This window comes from Tenrec ecaudatus, chromosome 4, assembly GCF_050624435.1.
Source record: "Tenrec ecaudatus isolate mTenEca1 chromosome 4, mTenEca1.hap1, whole genome shotgun sequence".
Classification (NCBI taxonomy): domain Eukaryota; kingdom Metazoa; phylum Chordata; class Mammalia; order Afrosoricida; family Tenrecidae; genus Tenrec; species Tenrec ecaudatus.
The window spans coordinates 202,773,786-202,793,931 of record NC_134533.1 but is presented as its reverse complement, the minus strand read 5'-3'; the positions used below and the strand labels follow the sequence as shown (position 1 = coordinate 202,793,931).

Sequence of the window (20,146 nt, the reverse complement as noted above, 5' to 3'; positions counted from 1 at the left end):
CCAAGCACGACAGGAAATAGAAAAATAAATCCTTTCTTGAAATAAATCTCGGAGTGGGGAGCGGGGAGGGAGGGAAAAAATGAGGAGCTGATGCCAGGGGCTTAAGTTGAGAGCAAATGTTTTGAGAATGATGAGGGCAATGAATGTACAAATGTGCTTTACACAATTGATGTATGTATGGATTGTGATGGGTTGTATGAGCCCCTAAAAAAAGATTCAAAAAAAAAAAGAAAGAAATCTCGAGCTGGCTTGAGTATAGAGGCTGGGAGTGGCCACAGAGTTTGGTGAGCCCGGGCCCGCTCGGGGGCAGAAGGCGGGGCCTGGAGAGGCCACGCCCTTACCCGGTCAGGTCCCGCCCCCTGCGCCGCCGGGACCCGGCGCACGGAGTCGTCCTGCTGGCGCCGCGGGCGGCGGACTACATTTCCCACACTGCACCCCGGGAGCGGACCGGGCCGGGAGCCTGGAGCCGGGCCTCCGCCGCGAGAACCGGGAGCGCGCTGTCTTCCTGAGCTGGCTGCGAGCAGAGGGGCGGCAGGAGGACACAGTGACCGCGTTGTGGCCATGTCTGCGTCCGCAGGGAAGTGTGGCCCCGCGATTCTGCGCTCTGAGGCGGGACCGGGCCGGACCCTCGTGCCCCTCCAAGAGCCCAGCAGAGGGCTGTAACCAGCACTTTCTGTGTGTCCTGCGCCCTCACCCCCCAGCCCCCCACTGGAGAAACAGGTGAGTCGGACAGCCAACCCACGTGGCCTGGGGGCTGCTGAGAGACCCGAATGTTCTCATCCTTGGAGAGAGAGGGCTTCCAGCCTGGGGGCCCTGCTGTCTACGATTTGAGGACTGGGTCTTCCTACATTCAACTAGCATCCCCGGCTGGGAAATACAAAAGGCGAGGCCTGGAACCCACCCTTTCGGAGGGCGAGGTCCTTCCTGGGACTGTGACCCCGATACCACCGCTCCTTAGGCACCCAGAGCATCTTCCCAAAAAGCTTCCGAGGGGACAGTGGGGTGAGCTGTGCAGTCCTTAGGAAGACCTGGAGCGGGAGACGCTGCTGTCAGGTGCCCTGGCCGGGGAAGTCTGAAATGCCTCTTTGATCGGCGGGGTCATCCTTTCTGGACTCAAGTTTGCTGAGAGAAAGTGAGCAGCCTTTGTCAGAGAGGGGAGTGGCTGTCAGCAGTGACAAGGATCAGGCCATGCTCTCTGCCTGAAGGAGTACCGCGGCGCAGACGGCCTCACCTGAGCTGTCTGAGGTGTCTCCACCACCATTTGCTATGCCCCCCTCCCAGGTAGACCACTCCCGGAAGCATGAAGGTGTAGCCTGAACTAGGGAGCAAAGGTTGTAGGACCCAGGAGGGTGGGGCCCTTGCATGCCACTCCCACTTCTAGTGTGAGCCAAGGCTTGAGGGCTCTCAGATAAGTTACATGAGAAGAGTCCCCAGGAGGGAATCTGGGGCTGGTCCCAGTGGACCTCACCTTGTCCCACTGCTCCGGGTCCAGCCACTCAGGAGCTTCAACCACTCAGGCTATGACATCAATGGAGGTTTGGGGTGGTTTTGATGTGGGGTCACTTGACTCCCCTCCCTGAGTTTCCAGAGTAAATGTTCAGACAGGGTTTTGTGTGATCTGAGCTGCTGGCTAGTAAGTAAGCGGTCTTGGAGATGCTAAATAATCCCAGGTGACAGGAGACAATCACTGGCTCCCAGCCAGCAGAACCTGCACCCCTGATGTAAGTGGCCTAGCAGATGGGCTTGACCAAGGGAGGCCCACAGGGAACCAGTTGATAGTAGTCCCTCAGGTTAGGAGTCAACCACTATAGCCCCTTCAATCTCTGAGCCAGAGGTGCAAAGCCATAGGTCGGGGACATGGGACAGATCAAGGAGCTGAATTAGGGAGAGCTTTCCTGAAGCAACCTAGAGCCAGTGGTTTGTCCTTGCAACTCAGCGAGATAGCTTAGAGGGACTCCTAGCCCTAGGGCCATAGGTAGCTCTTCAGCCAGATAGCACAGGGTAGGTCACTAGGTCACACACACCCCTGGCTTGAGATCAGAAGCATGTTTGCCATAGCCAGTTCACTCAGGGCCTGGCATAGGCTGCATACACTCTCAAAGGCTTGGTTCTTAAGGCAACGGCCGCTGGATCAGTGTATAGGAACAGCCACTCTTAGCACAGTGCTCAGTGGGAATAGCTGTGCTGCAGTGCTGACAGCAGCTCAGTGTATATGCCTACTCTGGACTAACCAACCACTGCTACTGGCTTCTGCCAATCGTCCACAACCCAAGAAGTTGGTCCTATTATTATCTTCATTTTACAGATGAGAAAGCCAGGCCAGCTCGACCCAGACCCCTGTGATTCCAGGGTCATTGCTCCTGAACACGGGAGTACTCCTAAGCACAAGTGTCCCCACAAGCAGGGGATCTCTTTCCAGAGACCACCTTCTAAATGTGGAGACCAGGTAGCTCAACCTCAGATCTTAGCTCTTCCTTCCACATATGTTTTTTTTTTGGCCAACGTGGTTTAAACTATTGTGTGAGGAGCTGGCCATTATGAAAGTGTGGCCGGTCACAGGGTGACCTTTGGTGGAGAGAAAGTAGAACGGGGAGGGTAAGGAGCAGGGTATTGCAGAAAGTTGTCTCTGATAAGATAATGCTGGCAAGGCGACCTGAAGGCCCTGAGGTGATAGTCAAGCAGCTATCTCACCAGGCAGTAGAAGAGGTAAGGTGGGAGGCAGGGAGCAAAGCAGGGAGGTGTGGTCCAGGCAGAAAGATCAGTGTGGGCCCCTGAAAGAATGGTCAGGATCCCTGAGGAAAGCTGTGAGGCCAATGGGACTGGGCTGGAGCAGAGTGGGTAGAGGGGACAGATAATAATAGGATCCACTGTCAGTTTCAAGAGATCAAGTTGAGTGCCGTGAGGACACACTGCAGGGACAAGACCAGAGGTGGGAAGACTGCTGACGACCTTGTTGCAGCAGTTGGGGGAGAGAGTGGTGGCTCGAACCAGTGGACTAGTGGTGGAGGGGGTGAGAAGTGGTCAGATTGCCACTATCGGCCTTTCTCACTATCCGGAGTCTGTTCCATGAAAGTTAGACAGGCTCCTGGACATCACTCCAGAGGGTCTTCATTTCACATCATGTTAAATGGGAACATTGTGATGCTTGACATAGCAACCCCAAGTCACCAACAATTCACCTAAAGTGAAAGCTAGATTAGATGGGAAATAGGTGATTTTCATGGCACGACCACAGAATCGGTGTGCAAGGGGAGCTACTTCTAATCCGGATGCTCAGGAAGAATAAATGGTGTGATAGCAGCACAGGACGTATGTAATTACATAAGTGTGTGTGTGAAATGAACTTTAATTTCCAGAAGTGAAAAGCTTAAGCCATTCCCTCCCCATGACAACGGGGTCTGTTGCTTGGATGCAGTTGCCATGCCGCTTCAGTGCTGGGCAGTCGTGGCGAGATCGGTCAGTCAGCCCCTTCGACTGGCAATCAGTGATCTTCCATCAGTTGTGTGAGGATAGGTGAAAAGTGTTGCTCCTAGGGCTCTAGTCCATACATGCATGATCTTAGCCACAAGGCTGAGAAACCATGTACATTATGCCCAACACAAGGAGCTTCCCCATGTCTCTATAGCCAGGGTGGTGGGGGTGACGGCTTCAGTCTCATGAGGATGTTTTGTTTAAAGTCCAATCCAAACAGTGGCTTCTGAGGGAATCTGCTGGGCAGAGAGGTCGGCTCCAAAGGTGATGGCAACTGCATTTTTGGATTCCAAAGGGACCATCTTCATAGGTTTTCTGGAAGGACCCAAGGCAAGCATGTGGGCTTATTGTGAAGTTGTCAGAAAACTGAAAGCTGCCCCGGTGAGGAGGCCAGGCAAGTTGCACGGAGAATCCCTGGCCCTCACAGCGTGCACCTGCTCACTGTCCGAGGGTGGCCAGGGCTGTCCGGACATTGTGTGGGGACCCTCCCCCGCCCACTCTAGAGCCCTGATCTTGCCCCTAGGTGGTGGTTGTTCCCCAGACTCCGAGAACATTTAAAAGGAACATAGTTTGAGTCCCTCGATGGCGCGAAGGGTTCCGAATTCCTCAGGGCAGACATAGAGAGACACCACCTTCGGTTGTCTGTAACCCAGCTGGAGGCCAAGTCCAGAAACAAAGGCTTCCTGGTTGGATACTTTTTGTTCAATAAGGGTTTCAATGAATTTATCATAGTACTCTGTGACTCACATGAATGGTTGAAATATAATTTGAATATATATATATATGGAAAAGTCCTCAAACAATCAAAATGTTAAGTACCGTATATACTCGAATATAAGCCAACCGGAGTATAAGCCGAGGTACCTAATTATTACCTGGGAAACCAGAAAAACTGATTGACTCGAGTATAAGCCTAGGGTAGAAAATGCAGAAGCTATTGGTGAGTTTCAATACTCAAAACAAATGAAAATAAAATTACTAAAAATTGAGACATCAGTGGGGTAATGCATTTAAATATTTATTTTAAGTTAAAAAAACATAAAAGGACAAGTCATTTAACATTAGTAAACCAGCACAGTAAGTGGAAAATAGATTCAACAAAAACAATAAGGTATCAACAATGATACCTTAAGAGTACTATTTCCTGAGCTCAATCAGCAACCAAGCTAAAATGTAAAGCGTTAAAATCCTTCAAAACTGGATTCCTCATCATCATCCGTATCCCAATGCAGAGCTTCAGCTGGTGTGAGGTCATCATAGATGCTGTCCTCACTGAGATCGCCGTCATCACCATCACTGCTGTCATTTTCATACAAAGTGCAGTCTTCACTGCCATCCATAGCATTACTAATACTACATTTCTGGAAGGCACGTCGCACCATGTCCTCTAGAATGTTTTCCCATGCATCTCGAGCCCACTTCGCTATTAACTCTATGTCAGGCTTCATGAGATTTCCTCCTTTTGTTAGTCGGGTTTGACCAGATGACATCCATTCATGCCACATCCTTCGCAGTCTTTAAAAGGCTTATTCAAAGATATATGTCATAGGACGGCTCTGATTGGTTAGATGTGAGTAAACAAACATTCAAAGCCCTGCAGTGTCAGTGGGGCTTTAAATGAACAGCAAAGAAACAGCAATCACCCGCGAGATAACGGGCGCTCTTCCCGTCGGGGGTCCCAGCGAGATGTTACACCTCACTGGGGTACCACTGACCTGTGTATAAGCCAAACCTCAGTTTTTCAGCACATTTTTTGTGCTGAAAAACTCGGCTTATACATGAGTATATACGGTACTCTGTAAACTGTAAAGCTCTGGTTTTTTAAGGAGTTCTGCATTGTATAGTTATGTGTATAATTTGAGCCTCGAATGTTAAAATGCTGATGGTGTTTTGAATACATAAACTTACATATGTTTATATGTAAACATAGGTTGAATCTATTAAATACAAAATTGGCGTATTAGTTAGTTATTGGCATGTAACAAGTCACCCCAAAATGTAGCAGTTTAAAACAACAAATATTTATGATTTCCTATCGTTTGTGTAGGTTAAGAATTTGGAAGCAGCTTGGCTGGCCGGTATAAGTTGAGGGTCTCCCATCTAAAAGCATGACTGGGACTTAGGAATGTCAGCATGATTCGCTTACAAAATACCCACTCAGGTCGGCGCTGCCTGTTGGCAGGAGTGCTCAGTCTCTCTCCACAGGCTGCTTGAGTTTCCTCACCACATGGTTGGTAACTTCTCCCAGAGAGAGTGAGCTAAGTGAGCAAGGTGGAAGTCACTGTGTCTTTTACGACCTAGTGTCAGAAATCACACAGTGTTATGTTCACACCCTGCTATTGGATACACAGATCAGTCCTGCTCCATGTGGGAGGGGAATCACAAAGGCATGAAGACCTGGAGATGGGCACTACCCAGCGCCATTGTATAGGGAAGAGTCATTTAGAGAGCTGTTGTCTGGTGTAGGCGTGCATTCTGACTTCTAGCTGATAGGGTCTGGTGATGGTTGGGTACTTGAGGTGTGGGGATGATTCCAAGGTTTTGGGGTGAACAACCGGAAGGATGAGTCATCTTTCACTGAGATAGTGAAAACTGCAGGAGGAAGTGTTTTTGTTTTGGGTTGACGAGAAGTTGGGTTTTGGACGTCTGACTATGCGCTGATGATCGGACAGGCGAGGACAATTGGAGGTTTGTGCCTCGAGAAGTTAGAAGAGAGATTGGGGCCAGAAATAAAAATTCCAGTCATCTAAATGGGTAGAATTTGAAACCTGTGAGAGGGAATGAGATCACCACAGGTTGAGTGGAGACAGAAAGGGGTCCAAGGACCAAATTCTGGGTTTCTCTCTAGAAAAGGAGCTTCGCAGGGGGCTCGGAGAGAGCGATCGTGGGGCCAAAGAAGACCACAGAAGGAGAGTGGTGTGCCAGAAGCTGAGAGGAGCAAGTACTTCAAGAGACAGGAAACAATCGGCCAGATTAGGTGGGTCAGTCCCTGGAGGACACCAAACTTGGCAAAGTAGAGGGTGGGCGAATGGAGGAACACCAGGCTCCACAAAGAGAATACTGGGAGGATGGCATAGGACCCAGTGATTTTCAGAGTCTCCATGAGTCAGCCTCACCTAATGAACAGCACAGGAAACAGGGGTTGCTTCTGAGGGAGGAAGGGGAGGTCATTGGCCCCTTGGTGGGAGCAGTGTGGGAGTGATGGGGCTGGGCTTGAGCTGGAATGGGAGCAGCTGGAGGCTGTATGTGACAGAAGCACTTCATGGTTGCCAGCTATCTGTGAGCTAGCTCCCCATACTGTCCAGCCCCACCTGGCTGTCTGGCTAATTCTGGCCTAAGCAGGCTGCAGTAGTTAAAGAGCTGGAAACCAGAAGTTGTGTGTGATGGCCAGCCACTCTTACTGACTATTTTGATTGATCAAAAATAGGGATGGAAATTCAGAGCGGAATTGCAAATTCTCAGACTGCAGACTTTCTAGAGCGATGGAGGCTGTCGTAACCAGGACTCCACTCCTCTGAGATCATCTTTAAACTTTGAGCCCAAACATTGCTCGAAGTTCTTAAAACCAAACAGTAGTTTCCCTTAACTAAAACAAACAAACAAAAAGTCTACCTTGAGCCTTATACTCTTTTATAAAATCTGTGGGAGGAAATTGACAACAGCAACTCACAAGCTCAGATCAGAGCGTTACGGGGCAGTGAGTCTGTCAATGCCGGAAGGACGACTTGGCAAAGGGTGTAAGGATGGCTGCACCATTGGATGTCTTCAGGGTCTCTGAATTGTACATGCCCGACGGGCGGACGGGCGGAGGCTTTGTAGCACAGCAACAAGAGAGATTTCAACCTCCAGGCCACTAGGACCCTCTAGCTCTGCCTTCCCTTGCCAGGTGACAGGAAAGGCATGTGCTCCGTGTGGCAGGGCAAAGATGCTCCTGGTCTGGAGGGCATACTCAGTGCATGGGCGGGAGCTGCTGGCTCCAGATTGCTGCCAGACGCACGGCAGACTTTGCCTCTGTAAAACAATACTCCAGAAGTGTGGAACATCTACCATTTGGGGCACATTTGGCCTCATCTAACCTAATATACATATTAAGTCTTATTTACATGTTTGTTTGTTTTTTAACAAGGGCGGCTGTAACACGAGGTGGTAGGTGGAGGGTAGTGTAGAGTGAGGAGGGCTTGTTTTGTCGTTAACTTCCTAAGCGAACTCATGCCGGAATACAGACACGTCCACCAATCCTAAGTGCAACTGATTGATGATCACCCGCGGACACGCCCAGGGAGGGTGTTTGGGATATGGAAGAGATGTCCACATCTTGGTGACAGACTGGAGAGAAGGGGAGGCTGCTGATTGCGCAGAGGGAGGGACAGCTGCTGAAGCCTTGGGCCGGGGTGGCGGAAGGACGTGGAACTGGGGCACTTAGGGAGGAGGGGAACCCCGGGGGGAGGGGGACATCTAGAAATTGCATCATCTTTTCCTAAGTGAAATGAAAGGTGAGGTCGGCTCTCTGTGAACATGGGCTCTGACAGAAGTTTGAGGAGAGAAGGTAGGAAGTGGCTGGCTAGAGCAGGGGTGTGTTAGTCCAGGTTGACTAGAGAAACAAATCCAGGGAGGCTCATGTGTGTGTAAGAAAGAGCTTTATACGAAAGAGCAATTGTATATTAAGAAAACATCCCAGCCCAGTCCAGATCAAGTCCATAAGTCCGATGTTAGCCCATACGTCCAATACCAGTCCATAAATTCCTCTTCAGACTCACACAGCACCTGCAATGATGCAAAATGTAGGAAGATCACAGGCTGGTGGGTGGAAAATCTTGTGGATCCAGTGTGGTGGAAGCATCTCCGTGCTGGCGTACCTCCACATGGCTCCTCCGGCTCCAGGGCTCCGGCTGCTATCAGTGTGTCTCCATGTGGCTTGTCCACAGGACTGTGGATGCCAAGAGAAAGCATATGTCCCGCGCCCAGGGAGGAAGACAGGAGTCCCCAGAATCCTCAGCAGAAGGGCACGCCCACACAGAGGCATCATTGGCTATGGCCTGATTGACAGGCTAGACTTTCGCTCTATTCCTTCGCTCCAAGTTGACAGGAGATGATGTCACTGCTACAAGGGGGAAGGGCACGCATATCAGATTGTGGGAGTATTTCCGCTTACAATTGTGGATCTGGATCCTTTCCCCAGGGAGAAATAGAAAGGCACATGCCAATCCAGGTCTACCACCAGGGACCCAGGTCCAGAAGCCCTGCCTGTAATCCTGGAACCAACCATAGCAGTATACCCTCTGCCTGCTCGGGCAGATTCCTGTCTCTGAGGTCACCCTGCACAAGTGCAGCCCCCCTTGGTGTCCAGGACAGCTCTGTGAAGTCCTGTCCTACTTGGCACCCTCATGTGCCCTGGGGTGTCTGGCTCAAGACCTAGACATGCCCTACTATCCTTGCCACATACTGCCCCGAATCATGTGGGATGGCAAGGCCGCTCTGGTGTGTCTGCGATGGCCTCTTGGGCTTGAGCTCAGAGGAGCCTTCCTAGAGGGTCGTGGAGGACATGTCACTTCTCAGCTCCTCTGGCCCATTGTCAAGTAATGGTCTTAGACTGATTTTTCTGGGCTCTGTCCCTTTCCTGGAAGTCTAACTCTTCATTGTGGGGCCCCCCCACCAAAGTTGATACATTCCAAATCCGCTGCCATCAAGTTGATTCCAACTCTTAATGCTCTATCTAGGGTCCCTTCTCACAGAGGGGCTGGTAGATTTGAACTGCCAACCTTGCCATAAGTCAGTGGTTCTCAACCTGTGGGTTGTGGCCCCTTTGGGGGTTGAACGACCCTTTCACGGGGGTTGCCAATTCATAACAGTAGCAAAATTATAGTGATGAAATAGCAACGAAAGTTAAGTGTACGGGTGGGGTCACGACATGAGGAACTCTATGAAAGGGTCACGGTGTTAGGAAGGTTGAGAACCACTGTCATAAGCAGTCCGAAGCTTACCCAGCAGGACTACCTAGGTTCCCGAAAGATGGATGGTCCTGCTTTGTGGGGATGGGACAGTACTATTGGCCAGCAGTCCCCATAACTTCTGCAGCCTAGCTTCCTTCCTGTCTCTGGATAGAAGCTCTGAATGGAGCGTCTACAAAAGATTCATCCGAAGAAAGAATTCACTGGTTTAAAACAAAAATGCTCCCCACCCCCCAAAAAAGAGCTTGATAGTCCATTCTTTGGATGAGGAGCTGTGGCAGGAGCTGCGGGCAGTCCAGAGCAGGGTCTTGGGTACAGATATGCCAGGGGCCAGGTAGCCTCATGCTTCAGTCATGAGGGGGCTCTGTGTGAGCTCACTCTTTTCATCGTGTTTGTTAAAGCAGGGTCAGGGTGGAGCCACTTGAGCAAGGCCACAGAACCAGTAAAGGACAAGGCCAGGTATTGTCCTAGGGCCCTGTGCTCTGGGAGGGCAGGGGTGGAGTCTGCTCTAGGTACACATTCCCAACAGTCCCTTCCAGGCCCCTGCAGCATCCTTCTCAGGAGACACCAGCTTCCCTTTTAAAGGGGAGCCTCTGATGGAACCCCTTCTCCAAAACCCCGCAGCCTGCCACTCAAGGGCCCTGCCCGAGGCTGGCCTCCTCTGAGCCCTCCAGCTTAGTTCCCCCTATTGCTCACTTGTGGCTGCCCCCACCTGGCCCTGAGGCTGAGGAAGGATCCTGGGACCAGTGAGTCTGCCGTGGCCATCCAGTGGGCACTGAGAGCTGTCCTGTCTGTGGTTGTTTTTCATCCGAAAGGCCCAAGGTCAAAGGGTACAAAAGAGTATCTGGAGAAAAGCAAGGCTTCCACCTGAAGTCAATCAAGCCTGTTATCTGTGAATCTTTCCTTCCTCTGCAGATTCCTAACTGTCCCCACCAAAGCATGAGCACTCTTGATACCCAGGTGAGGAGGGGGACATTGCCATGCAATGCGCAGTAAAAGATCCCAGGATGCGGAATTGTTCTCAGTGCCCAGGTCCACTGCTTCCTTCCTGTGGGGGACCCTGGGAGTCACGTGTATGTTCGCTTAGGCTCAGGTCCCTCTGCGATAAACCTCAGCGGAGAGGAGCCCCGACATGCCCCTCCGAGAGGAGCGGGCCGCACTAGACAACTTGGTCCAGCTACAATTCTTAGTTTGCCTCCTAGGCACTCCGGGAGCGTCAGCAAGTTATGAGTTATGCCCATTCTAAAAAAACTGGAAGGAAACTTACCGAAGTTGAGTGGGAGACGGAGTGATGGGAATGAATCTGGTAACTTATTTCGTTACACGTCTACATTTTCCCAGTTTCCTACAATGGATTTCTCTTCCTTCCATAGTCAGAAGAAGAACAACATATCTAATTTTCTAGAGGGAAATACTCGGAACCTGCTCACCAGAAGTTTGAGTAAGCTGGAGCTTGGACAGGGACGCTTCGCTCTGTGTGTGTGCGTGCGTGTGCATGTGTGTTTCCATGCTGAACATATTGCCAAGGGGGCTTTGTCACAGAGAACAGAGCCCATGTCATCACCCCCATCACTGGAGTGCTCACAGTCTCCTTGTGCTTCCATCTTCTCTTTGGCTGGGGCAGCAATGGAGGCTGGGGCCTCCCCCTGTGCAGAGTGGATTGCAAATAAGGCTCCTGAAGTTGGTGTTGGCTGCAAACAAGCCAAGCCAGAAAGGCTAACCCCCTACAGCAGCTACTTTAGTGAGGACATTGATCTTATACTCCATGGACGTTACCCCAGCAGGTGTGGGCCAAGTAGAGAGCAGGCACCTCTAAGATGGTCCCATGGAGCCGGTGAGCACTGGGTTGGTGGCTGCCAGGCTGAGAGCGAGCGCTTCATCCCCATGCGACCTTAGCTTCCTGGGCGGAACGGAGGACCTTAGCAGCAGCTGTGGAAAGGGGTCGACTTCACCGTATTCAGTAGGCCAGTGACTCTGGCAACGGCACCCCCATCTTCCTTCACCTCCATAATGCCTCCCTTTGCCCCATAGGAGCAGGAGAATGGCTGCTGAGGTGCAGAGGAAGAGAAGCAGCGAATGCCCTGATGGCACTTTGGCACCTTCTGATGGGCACAGTGTGGAGAGAGCCGAGAGCCCCACGCCAGGACTGGCCCAGGGGATGGAGCCAGGTAGGTAGGGGTGCAGCGCTGGTAGCTGACAGCTGAGCAGCCACAGGGCAACTAGAATTCCCGGCCACTCTTTCCCTCCCACTCCACTCCTTCACGCATGTGTACACTTAAGCGTTGGATGATTGCCAGGTGCTTGAGTCTACTGTGTGGAGCAGGCTCAGTCTGCTTCTCACCTTCCTCTCCACCTCCCTGCTGGGCCGCTCACCCTGTAAAGCCCATGCAGAAGCTTCACCTGTCCCCTACGTCTACGGCAGCGCTTCTCAACCTGTGGGTTCCAACCCCTTTGGGGGCTGAACGACCCTTTCACAGGGGTCTTCCAATTCATAACACTAGCAAAATTAAAGTTATGAAGTAGCAACAGAAAGATTTATGGTTGGGGGCCACCACGACATGAGGAAGTGTATGAAAGGGCTAAGACATTAGGAAGGTTGAGAGCCACTGGGCTACAGTGGGGTGTACCTCCCTGGCTTTCCCTGCCCCGCTCTCTGCTGAAATGTCACCTCTTCCCTCCACAAGACCGTGCGCCTACTGAACAAAGGACACGCGTGTCTCCAGTGCCAAATTTGTAACATAACCCATAGCAACCCCATGCAGGGTTTCTGAGCCTCTACCTCCCTCGGGAGCAGACTGCCTCGTCTTTCGCCCACAAAGCAGTCGGGGGGGTTGAACTGCTGGCCTCGTGCCCACAGGGCCACAGTTTATAATAATAGAGGCTCAGGATAGATCTCTTTCACTGTTCTGTTACACACATGCACAAAAGATATCAGAAAAGGACAACAACCATGGTCCCTGCCCTGGAGGAGCTATGACCATGGAGTTGGTTAGGAAGCTTGGTCTGAATTGGGGTGGGGAGGCCTTACCCCTGAGGGTCCTTCAGTGAACACAGCACTGGGTACACAGCAGTGCACAGCCAGGTCCCTGCCCTCACAGGAGCCCCACTCTGCTGAGTGCGCAAGAGAAATCACAGAGGGAAAAGGGACAGGGAGTCCCGCCGGGGGTAAGCAGTCAGATGGGGAGGTGACATCTGAGCTGAGAGCTGGAGGTGCCTGCTCGCAGGTAAGAGTAAGGACCACTAAGGCAGTAAGGACTACTAAGGCGGTGGTTCTCAACCTTCCTGATGCCGCGACCCTTCAATACAGTGCCTCATGTTGTGGTGACCCCCAACCATAAAGCTATTTTCATTGCTACTGTGATGAATCAGGTGACCCCTGTGAAAGGGTCATTTGACCAGAAGGCTCAGCGGTCCCAAGGCGGGGGCGTGTGGAGGGGGCTCGAGGAACACATGGATGAAGGCCACTGTGCCTAGGAGAGGCTTCCAGTGGACTGCAAGCTGGGAGGGAGGGAAGCAACCAGATCCTAGCTGCCACCGTGGTGGTAGGAGGGTGGGTCTTACTTGCAGTGTGATGGGAGGAGATCGTCAGGCTTATACCGAAGGATCCATGGCAGCCTACGGCGGGAAGACACAGACGCTTGGTCCCAGCAGGACAGTCGGTCAAGTTAGAGTGGCTATTGAAAGTACCCTGCTGGTGGGGATATGTGCCGGCCGCTTCCCCTCTAAACACCCATGCTTTGGCTGCAGGTGCAGGGCAAGAGGGTGCCATGTTCGTCCACGCCCGTTCCTATGAGGACCTGACTGAGTCTGAGACCGGCGAGATGTCTGGGGAAAGCCCCCAGGAAGGTGCTGGAAGTGCCCCTCCACTGCCTGCAGACATGCGACAGATCAGCCAGGACTTCAGCGAGCTGAGCACCCAGCTAACGGGTGTGGCCCGTGACCTGCAGGAGGAGATGCTGCCAGGCAGCTCTGAGGACTGGTCAGAGCCCCCGGGGGCAACTGGGCGACCAGCCACAGAGCCCTCAAGGGAGGGCACGACTGAGGGGGATGAGGAGGATGCCACTGAGGCCTGGCGCCTGCACCAGAAGCATGTCTTCGTGCTCAGTGAGGCCGGGAAGCCCGTGTACTCCCGCTACGGGTCAGAGGAGGCACTTTCCAGCACCATGGGCGTTATGGTGGCCCTGGTGTCCTTCCTGGAGGCGGACAAGAACGCCATACGCTCCATCCACGCAGGTGAGCCGCCCCAGGAGGGGACCAGTGATGCACTAGAGGGCTGGGATGTACTCTCTGAGCCTCTGTACGGGAGCCAGGAACACTGCCTGCCTCAGAGAGTTCTTGTGAGGGTCAAAGGTGCCATGGGCTGCGCCCTTGAAATGGGTGAGAATAGCCTAGGGGTGGATAACAAACCACCCAACCCCACTTCCCCCCCAAAAAAAACAACTCAGGTCCTGATTCCCGCCCAACCCTTCCCAGTTAGTTGCCTTAGCTTGGAAATGTGATCTTTTGGAAGTGCTCGCCTGCCTCCACGTTTCAGACTCGGCCCGTCAGTGTGGGGCAGATGGCAGGAACCAGCCTTCAGGGAGATAGGGCAGTGGAGGTGGCCGCTGTTCTTAGGCTCCTCTTCCTTAAGCCCCTCCTGTATGCTGAGCTCTGAGGCTGGAGCGGAGGAGGCAGCTGGCCTGAAAGGCAGGCAGGCAGGCAGGTTCCCAGCAGCAGGAGCAATCCCGGCGGTTCTAAGGCTGACCCCATGCCCCCACCCCCACCCTCAGATGGCTACAAGGTGGTCTTCGTACGCCGCAGCCCGCTGGTGCTGGTGGCGGTGGCGCGCACGCGGCAGTCCGCGCAGGAGTTGGCGCAGGAGCTGCTGTACATCTACTACCAGATCCTGAGCCTTCTAACGGGCGCGCAGCTGAGCCACATCTTCCAGCAGAAGCAGAACTACGACCTGCGCCGCCTGCTCTCGGGCTCCGAGCGGATCACCGACAACCTGTTACAGCTCATGGCCCGCGACCCCAGCTTCCTGATGGGCGCGGCGCGCTGCCTGCCCGTCGCCGCCGCCGTGCGCGACGTGGTGAGCGCCAGCCTGCAGCAGGCGCGGGCGCGCAGCCTCGTCTTCTCCATCCTGCTGGCGCGCAACCAGCTGGTGGCGCTCGTGCGCCGGAAGGACCAGTTCCTGCACCCCATCGATCTGCACTTGCTCTTCAACCTCATCAGTTCGTCCTCGTCCTTCCGCGAGGGCGAGGCCTGGACGCCCGTGTGCCTGCCCAAATTCAACGCCGCCGGCTTCTTCCACGTACACATCTCGTACTTGGAGCCCGATACAGACCTCTGCCTGCTGCTGGTTTCCACCGACCGCGAGGACTTCTTTGCGGTCTCTGACTGCCGGCGCCGCTTCCAAGAGCGTCTGCGCAAGCGTGGAGCCCACCTGGCCCTGCGCGAGGCCTTGCGAACGCCTTACTACAGCGTGGCCCAAGTGGGCATCCCAGACCTGCGCCATTTCCTCTACAAATCTAAGAGCTCGGGACTGTTCACCAGGTGAGGGAGGATCTTGGGGGCACTGATTGAGGGAGGCAGGAACATGGGGAGGGGAGGGGAGGAGGGCAGGGACTGGTCATATCCGAGCCCTGGAGTTATTGGAGGGGCAGCTTGAAGGTGACGGCCCCTTGGTCCCTCTGGAAATGGATCTGAACGCAGATCTAGTTTGCTCTGGTCCCAGGGATCCAGACTCCCCTCACCATACTCCCCAGGGCCATGAACCTCCATTTCGATACCCAGAAGACCCCGAAGGACCCAGTTTTCCCAGGAAGGAAGCTAGAACACGGGTCTCCTTCCTGGCTTTCTTGTCCTGGAGCTGTGCTGCCTTAAGCCTGGTGATGCCTCAGCCCAGGCCACAGAGCCTCTCTCTCCCGCAACTCTTGCCTTGACAGAGGGGCGGGGCCAGGGGTGGCATTTTCGTCTCCAGTAATGCTCTTTTAGCCCAGAATGCCCGTCATTGCCTCCATTCCAGAACTGTCCCACTCAGTCTTTGACACCCAAGTGCAGACTAACTTTTTTCAGCCAGGGTGAGAAAAGACACTGGAAATCGGTGTTTCTAGAGTTCTCGGGAAGACAATAGACGTCATCCCTTTGCAAACCACCCTCCCATCTGCAGCCCTGAAATTGAGGCTCCGTACACGAGTGAGGAAGAGCAGGAGCGGCTGCTGGGCCTCTACCAGTACTTGCACAGCCGTGCCCACAATGCCTCGCGCCCCCTCAAGACCATCTACTACACGGGGCCTAATGAGAACCTCCTGGCCTGGGTAAGGCAGCCCTCCACACGGCGGGGACTCGTTGGGCGTCTGGGCAGGGGCCCTGAGGGACCTCCAGCCTGGATGACCAACCACCCGGTACGCCCCGCCCCCTCTTCCCTCCAGGTGACAGGTGCCTTTGAGCTCTACATGTGCTACAGCCCCCTGGGGACCAAGGCCTCTGCCGTGAACGCCATCCATAAACTGATGCGCTGGATCCGCAAAGAGGAAGACCGCCTCTTCATCCTCACGCCCCTCACCTACTGATGGGAATATGTGCAGGCTCCACCTTCCCGGGTTTGCTTGGGGCCAGGGGCTGGGAGCCTTGGAAGCCTCCAGGCGGGGCTAGCGTTCCCTAGCCAGCAGTCAGGGACTGCTGTGGGCTGGTATGTGCATTAAAATGCTTTGGGAAAGACATTTGTCAGGACCTGTCACTGCGTATACTTCAGCAAATCAGTATCACTCCCACCCACGGGCACCGGCTCCTCCTCTGCAGTCCTCCGTGTGCGCTGGGGCATGTGCACACCTGCTCTGCACCTTCTTCCACTGCTCAGAGGCAGGCACTAAAGCGCTGCACATAGAAAGGGTTCTCAGGTACCCCACTGGCCTGTACACTGGCACAGCCCTACACCTGTACTCAGTGGGAGCTTCTTGTGCCTCTCCTCTCACTCCTGGGAGGGACCCCAGCTTCATACCCCCAAGGAATCAACCATTCAGGGAGTCCTGGCCAGGCAGCTACTTGATGGACTGCTGTAGATACACAGGTGCCGTCTGGCCTGGGGTGGGGGTGGGGGTCTGAGTCCTAGCATGCGTGCAAGTCCATGTTAGAATGGCCTGGTGTTCAGCCGACCTCCAGAACCCAGCCTCCCCTGTAACCCGTAGGCCTCTGGGGAAACTGCCCTTGCTAAGCCTTCCTGGGAAGTGAAGGGCTGTCCTCCTTAGCTGGCCTACGTCCACTCAGCACATTCCTCGGAATGGTCCTAAAAGCGAGCTAGGGCCTGAGAGAAGGCCCGGCTGACCTTGGGGCAGGCGTGGGCCCTGCCCTAAAATAGGCCATGTCCTCTAGATACACTAGGGTGCTTCTTGGGGACCCTGCTTCCTGGCATCATCAGCTCTGTTGGGAGTACCGTGGACATCCGGAAGACTGGCCCTGTTGACTCACCGTGCTCTCCTTTGGGCAGAGCCCAGGGTCAGAAAGGGAGGTCTGCATCTTGCTGTGGAGGAGCTCTTCCGGTCTGCTGCAACTTATCCATGTCATTGGGTGGGGGGAGTGAAAGGCCTAGGAAGTGTTTACAGGAGAACATCAGCCCCTGAGTTTTGTGATCTTCATGTTGTCTGAAGGATCACCCTTGTGTCTCTCTGAGGGGTCAAGGTGTTCTGTCCCTTAGCCACCCCAGGTTGGAGACTATGTGGCATGGAAGTGGCACCCCTCCCCTGAACCCGACAAGGACAGGTACAATGCCAGGCCACCCTGAGTTTCTAGGAAGCGGTCACAGCCTTGGGAGCTGCTCTCACCCTGCACGCTGGCCATGGGTCTCATCTGTCATTAACTGGTCTCTCTGCCTTTCCTTGCCCCTGGCCTGGGCACCAAACCACTCCCTTTAGGGCCAGGATGATACCAGCCCAGCTGTCCCGGACAGTCACTGTTGTTCTGGGGACTGGCCACTCACTAAGTGCCCCTGCTAGCCTCCCTGACCCCTGCCCTCAGCTGCTGTCACTCAGCACTTATTCTAGACTCGGGCAGCCCAGCCGAGGGACACAGATGAAGGCAACGGGGCACTTAAGAGGGTGGGGTTACTGTTTGGGGGTCAGGGAAGGGATGCTGGGCAAACAAGAAAGGCCCAGAAGCTAGCATGACTGATTGACAGTGGAATCTGCATGACCAAGGTGCTGGGGTCCCAGGTAAGTCTGGCAGGGAAGGTTTTAAAGCTGGGGAATGACTCAGTCTATTGTGGGTGAAGAGTCTCCTCGCTATTACAGCTGAGATCTCTGTCAGAGAAAGAGGCTGGGCCTAGGCCTCAGGGTAGTGTCAGAACCGAGGGAGGGCAGAGTCTAGCTCTCCTTCCAGGGACAGAAGGGCAGGTGCTGAGCTCGCTGGCTGTGGGTCAGACCGGTTGCCTTCCCCTCTGGGAGGCATACCCCTTCCCCTATAACTTGCCCCTGTCAGGGGAAGCCAGCCCCTAACACATCATCACGGGTCCAATAGGCGCAATTGTACAGCGATAATAAGTAAGGATTTTAGTAAAGTTATAGAGAGCGTGAGAGATAGAAGAGAAATGTAGAAATAAATGGAGTCAGACACGATTCATGGCAGCATGGTCACCTCAGGCCCGTTTGGTGGTCCGCGTGGAGGGAGAGCCCCTTTAATGCTAGCCCAGGCTTTTTATATTCTCTCGGGACATGCAAGCCCCCTAGTTACAGGTGAGGACATACATCACAGGAGGGGTTGTGCCATAGGTAATACAGTAATGAGAGGGGGTGGTCTAGGGACATACATGCAATCACGAGAGGAGAGATTGGGGGTATACATGTGATAAGATGGGCGGATAACTTAACTTTGGATGTCACAGAGTCAGTTTGGCCTGTTCCCTGACTCAACTGATAGAGATCATTATTGGTAGAGTGAGAAGCTTGGTCACAGGCCTCAGGGAGAAATAGTTTATTGTCTCCCACAGCAGGGCCTACCCTGTAGTCTGGTGACTAACAACTGCCCTCAGGGAGGATGTCTGTATGCCTCTGACCTGCCCCCCCCCTAGCCTCCCTGACCCCTGCCTCAGCTGCTGTCACTCAGCACTTATTCTAGACTCGGGCAGCCCAGCCGAGGGACACTTAAGAGGGTGGGGTTACTGTTTGGGGGTCAGGGAAGGGATGCTGGGCAAACAAGAAAGGCCCAGAAGCTAGCATGACTGATTGACAGTGGAATCTGCATGACCAAGGTGCTGGGGTCCCAGGTAAGTCTGGCAGGGAAGGTTTTAAAGCTGGGGAATGACTCAGTCTATTGTGGGTGAAGAGTCTCCTCGCTATTACAGCTGAGATCTCTGTCAGAGAAAGAGGCTGGGCCTAGGCCTCAGGGTAGTGTCAGAACCGAGGGAGGGCAGAGTCTAGCTCTCCTTCCAGGGACAGAAGGGCAGGTGCTGAGCTCGCTGGCTGTGGGTCAGTCCGGTTGCCTTCCCCTCTGGGAGGCATACCCCATTCCCCATAACTTGCCCCCTTCCCTACTGCAGAGCAGGCCAATGAGGAGGGAAAGGGACTCCTGTGGGCCTCAATTGAGGAGGCTGAGTGGGCGCTGAGCATGACCACATGGGGGCAGTGGAGGACCAACTGATGATTGCGACACCCCTGATAATGAATGGGGGGTGGAAATGGGCAGGAGGAGGGGTGCTGTATAAGCCTGGCCATAACCTTCAGAAGTCTCTGAACCTCTGCAGCTGAGAGGAGGTCCCGGGGAACCTGGGTCCTGGCACCAGCCAGATGCCTTGCTTGACTATCTTTAGACTTGTTGACCAAAGGAACGTAGGACCCACACCCTGGTTCTCACTGGATGTTTATTTAATTCCAGGCCAATTCTCGAAGGAGAGCTTTTTACACAGCTCAGGGAGGTCCTCCAGCACCTCCCTGAGTGTGGCTGATCCCTGCTGTTCATCACTAGGTCTTCACAGAGCTCCCTTGGGTGGGGGGGGGGGCAGAGTCAGGGATCCGGAGTGAAGTAAGTCTGCTAGGGTGAGTGTACAGCAGAGGGACTCTGGGACCCAGGAGCGAGGCCTGGCACACCCTCAGCCAGGAAAGCTTCCTGGAGGAGATGCCATCCAAGCTGTGAGAAGAGAAAAGGCTCTAAGCATTTACAACGGCTACCCTAGAAGCCCGGTGAACTAGTGGGTTTCCCATGGAGCTGTTAATCCTGTAAGGTCAGCAGTTCCAGCCCACCAGCCACTCCTTGGGGAGAAAGATGAGACTTTTTGGTCCCATGCAAGATCAATAGCCTTGGAAACCCTGCTCCCCAAAGGAGTAGTTCTACCCGCAGGGTCCCTATGACCAGAGTCCACATGAGGACAACAAGTTGGAGTTTTATTCTAAGTAAAATGTTTAAACACTTAGCCGCTAGCTCAGAGGGAGATCTCTTTTTAAAAAAAAACAACAAAAAAACATTTTATTAGGGACTCATACAACTCTTATCACAATCCATACATATACACACATCAATTGTATAAAGCACATCTGTACATTCTTTGCCCTAATCATTTTCAAAGAATTTGCTCTCCACTTAAGCCCTTTGCATCCGGTCCTCTTTTTTCCCCCTCCCTTCCTGCTGCCCCCTCCCTCATGAGCCCTTGATAATTTATAAATTATTATTTTGTCATATCTTGCCCTATCCGGCGTCTCCCTTCACCCCCTTTTCTGTTGTCTGTCTCCCAGGGAGGAGGTCACATGTAGATCCTTATA

General features: G+C 53.6%; 1 protein-coding gene across 2 annotated transcripts; it reads left to right on the top strand.

Annotated features, from left to right (window-relative positions):
* Nucleotides 1-406: 406 nt before the first annotated feature.
* MON1A (MON1 vesicular trafficking associated A) lies at nucleotides 407-16,114 on the top strand. Of its 2 annotated transcripts, none has more exons than XM_075547391.1 (6): nucleotides 407-720; nucleotides 11,451-11,587; nucleotides 13,167-13,652; nucleotides 14,189-14,954; nucleotides 15,571-15,718; nucleotides 15,833-16,114. In XM_075547391.1, exons 2-6 carry the CDS (start codon nucleotides 11,461-11,463, stop codon nucleotides 15,971-15,973), a joined length of 1,668 nt encoding a protein of 555 aa, XP_075403506.1. In that variant the 5' UTR covers nucleotides 407-720; nucleotides 11,451-11,460; the 3' UTR covers nucleotides 15,974-16,114. The 2 variants fall into 2 exon arrangements, with proteins under 2 accessions (XP_075403506.1, XP_075403507.1); XM_075547392.1 differs by lacking the exon at nucleotides 407-720 and adding an exon at nucleotides 6,324-6,448.
* Nucleotides 16,115-20,146: the final 4,032 nt, after the last annotated feature.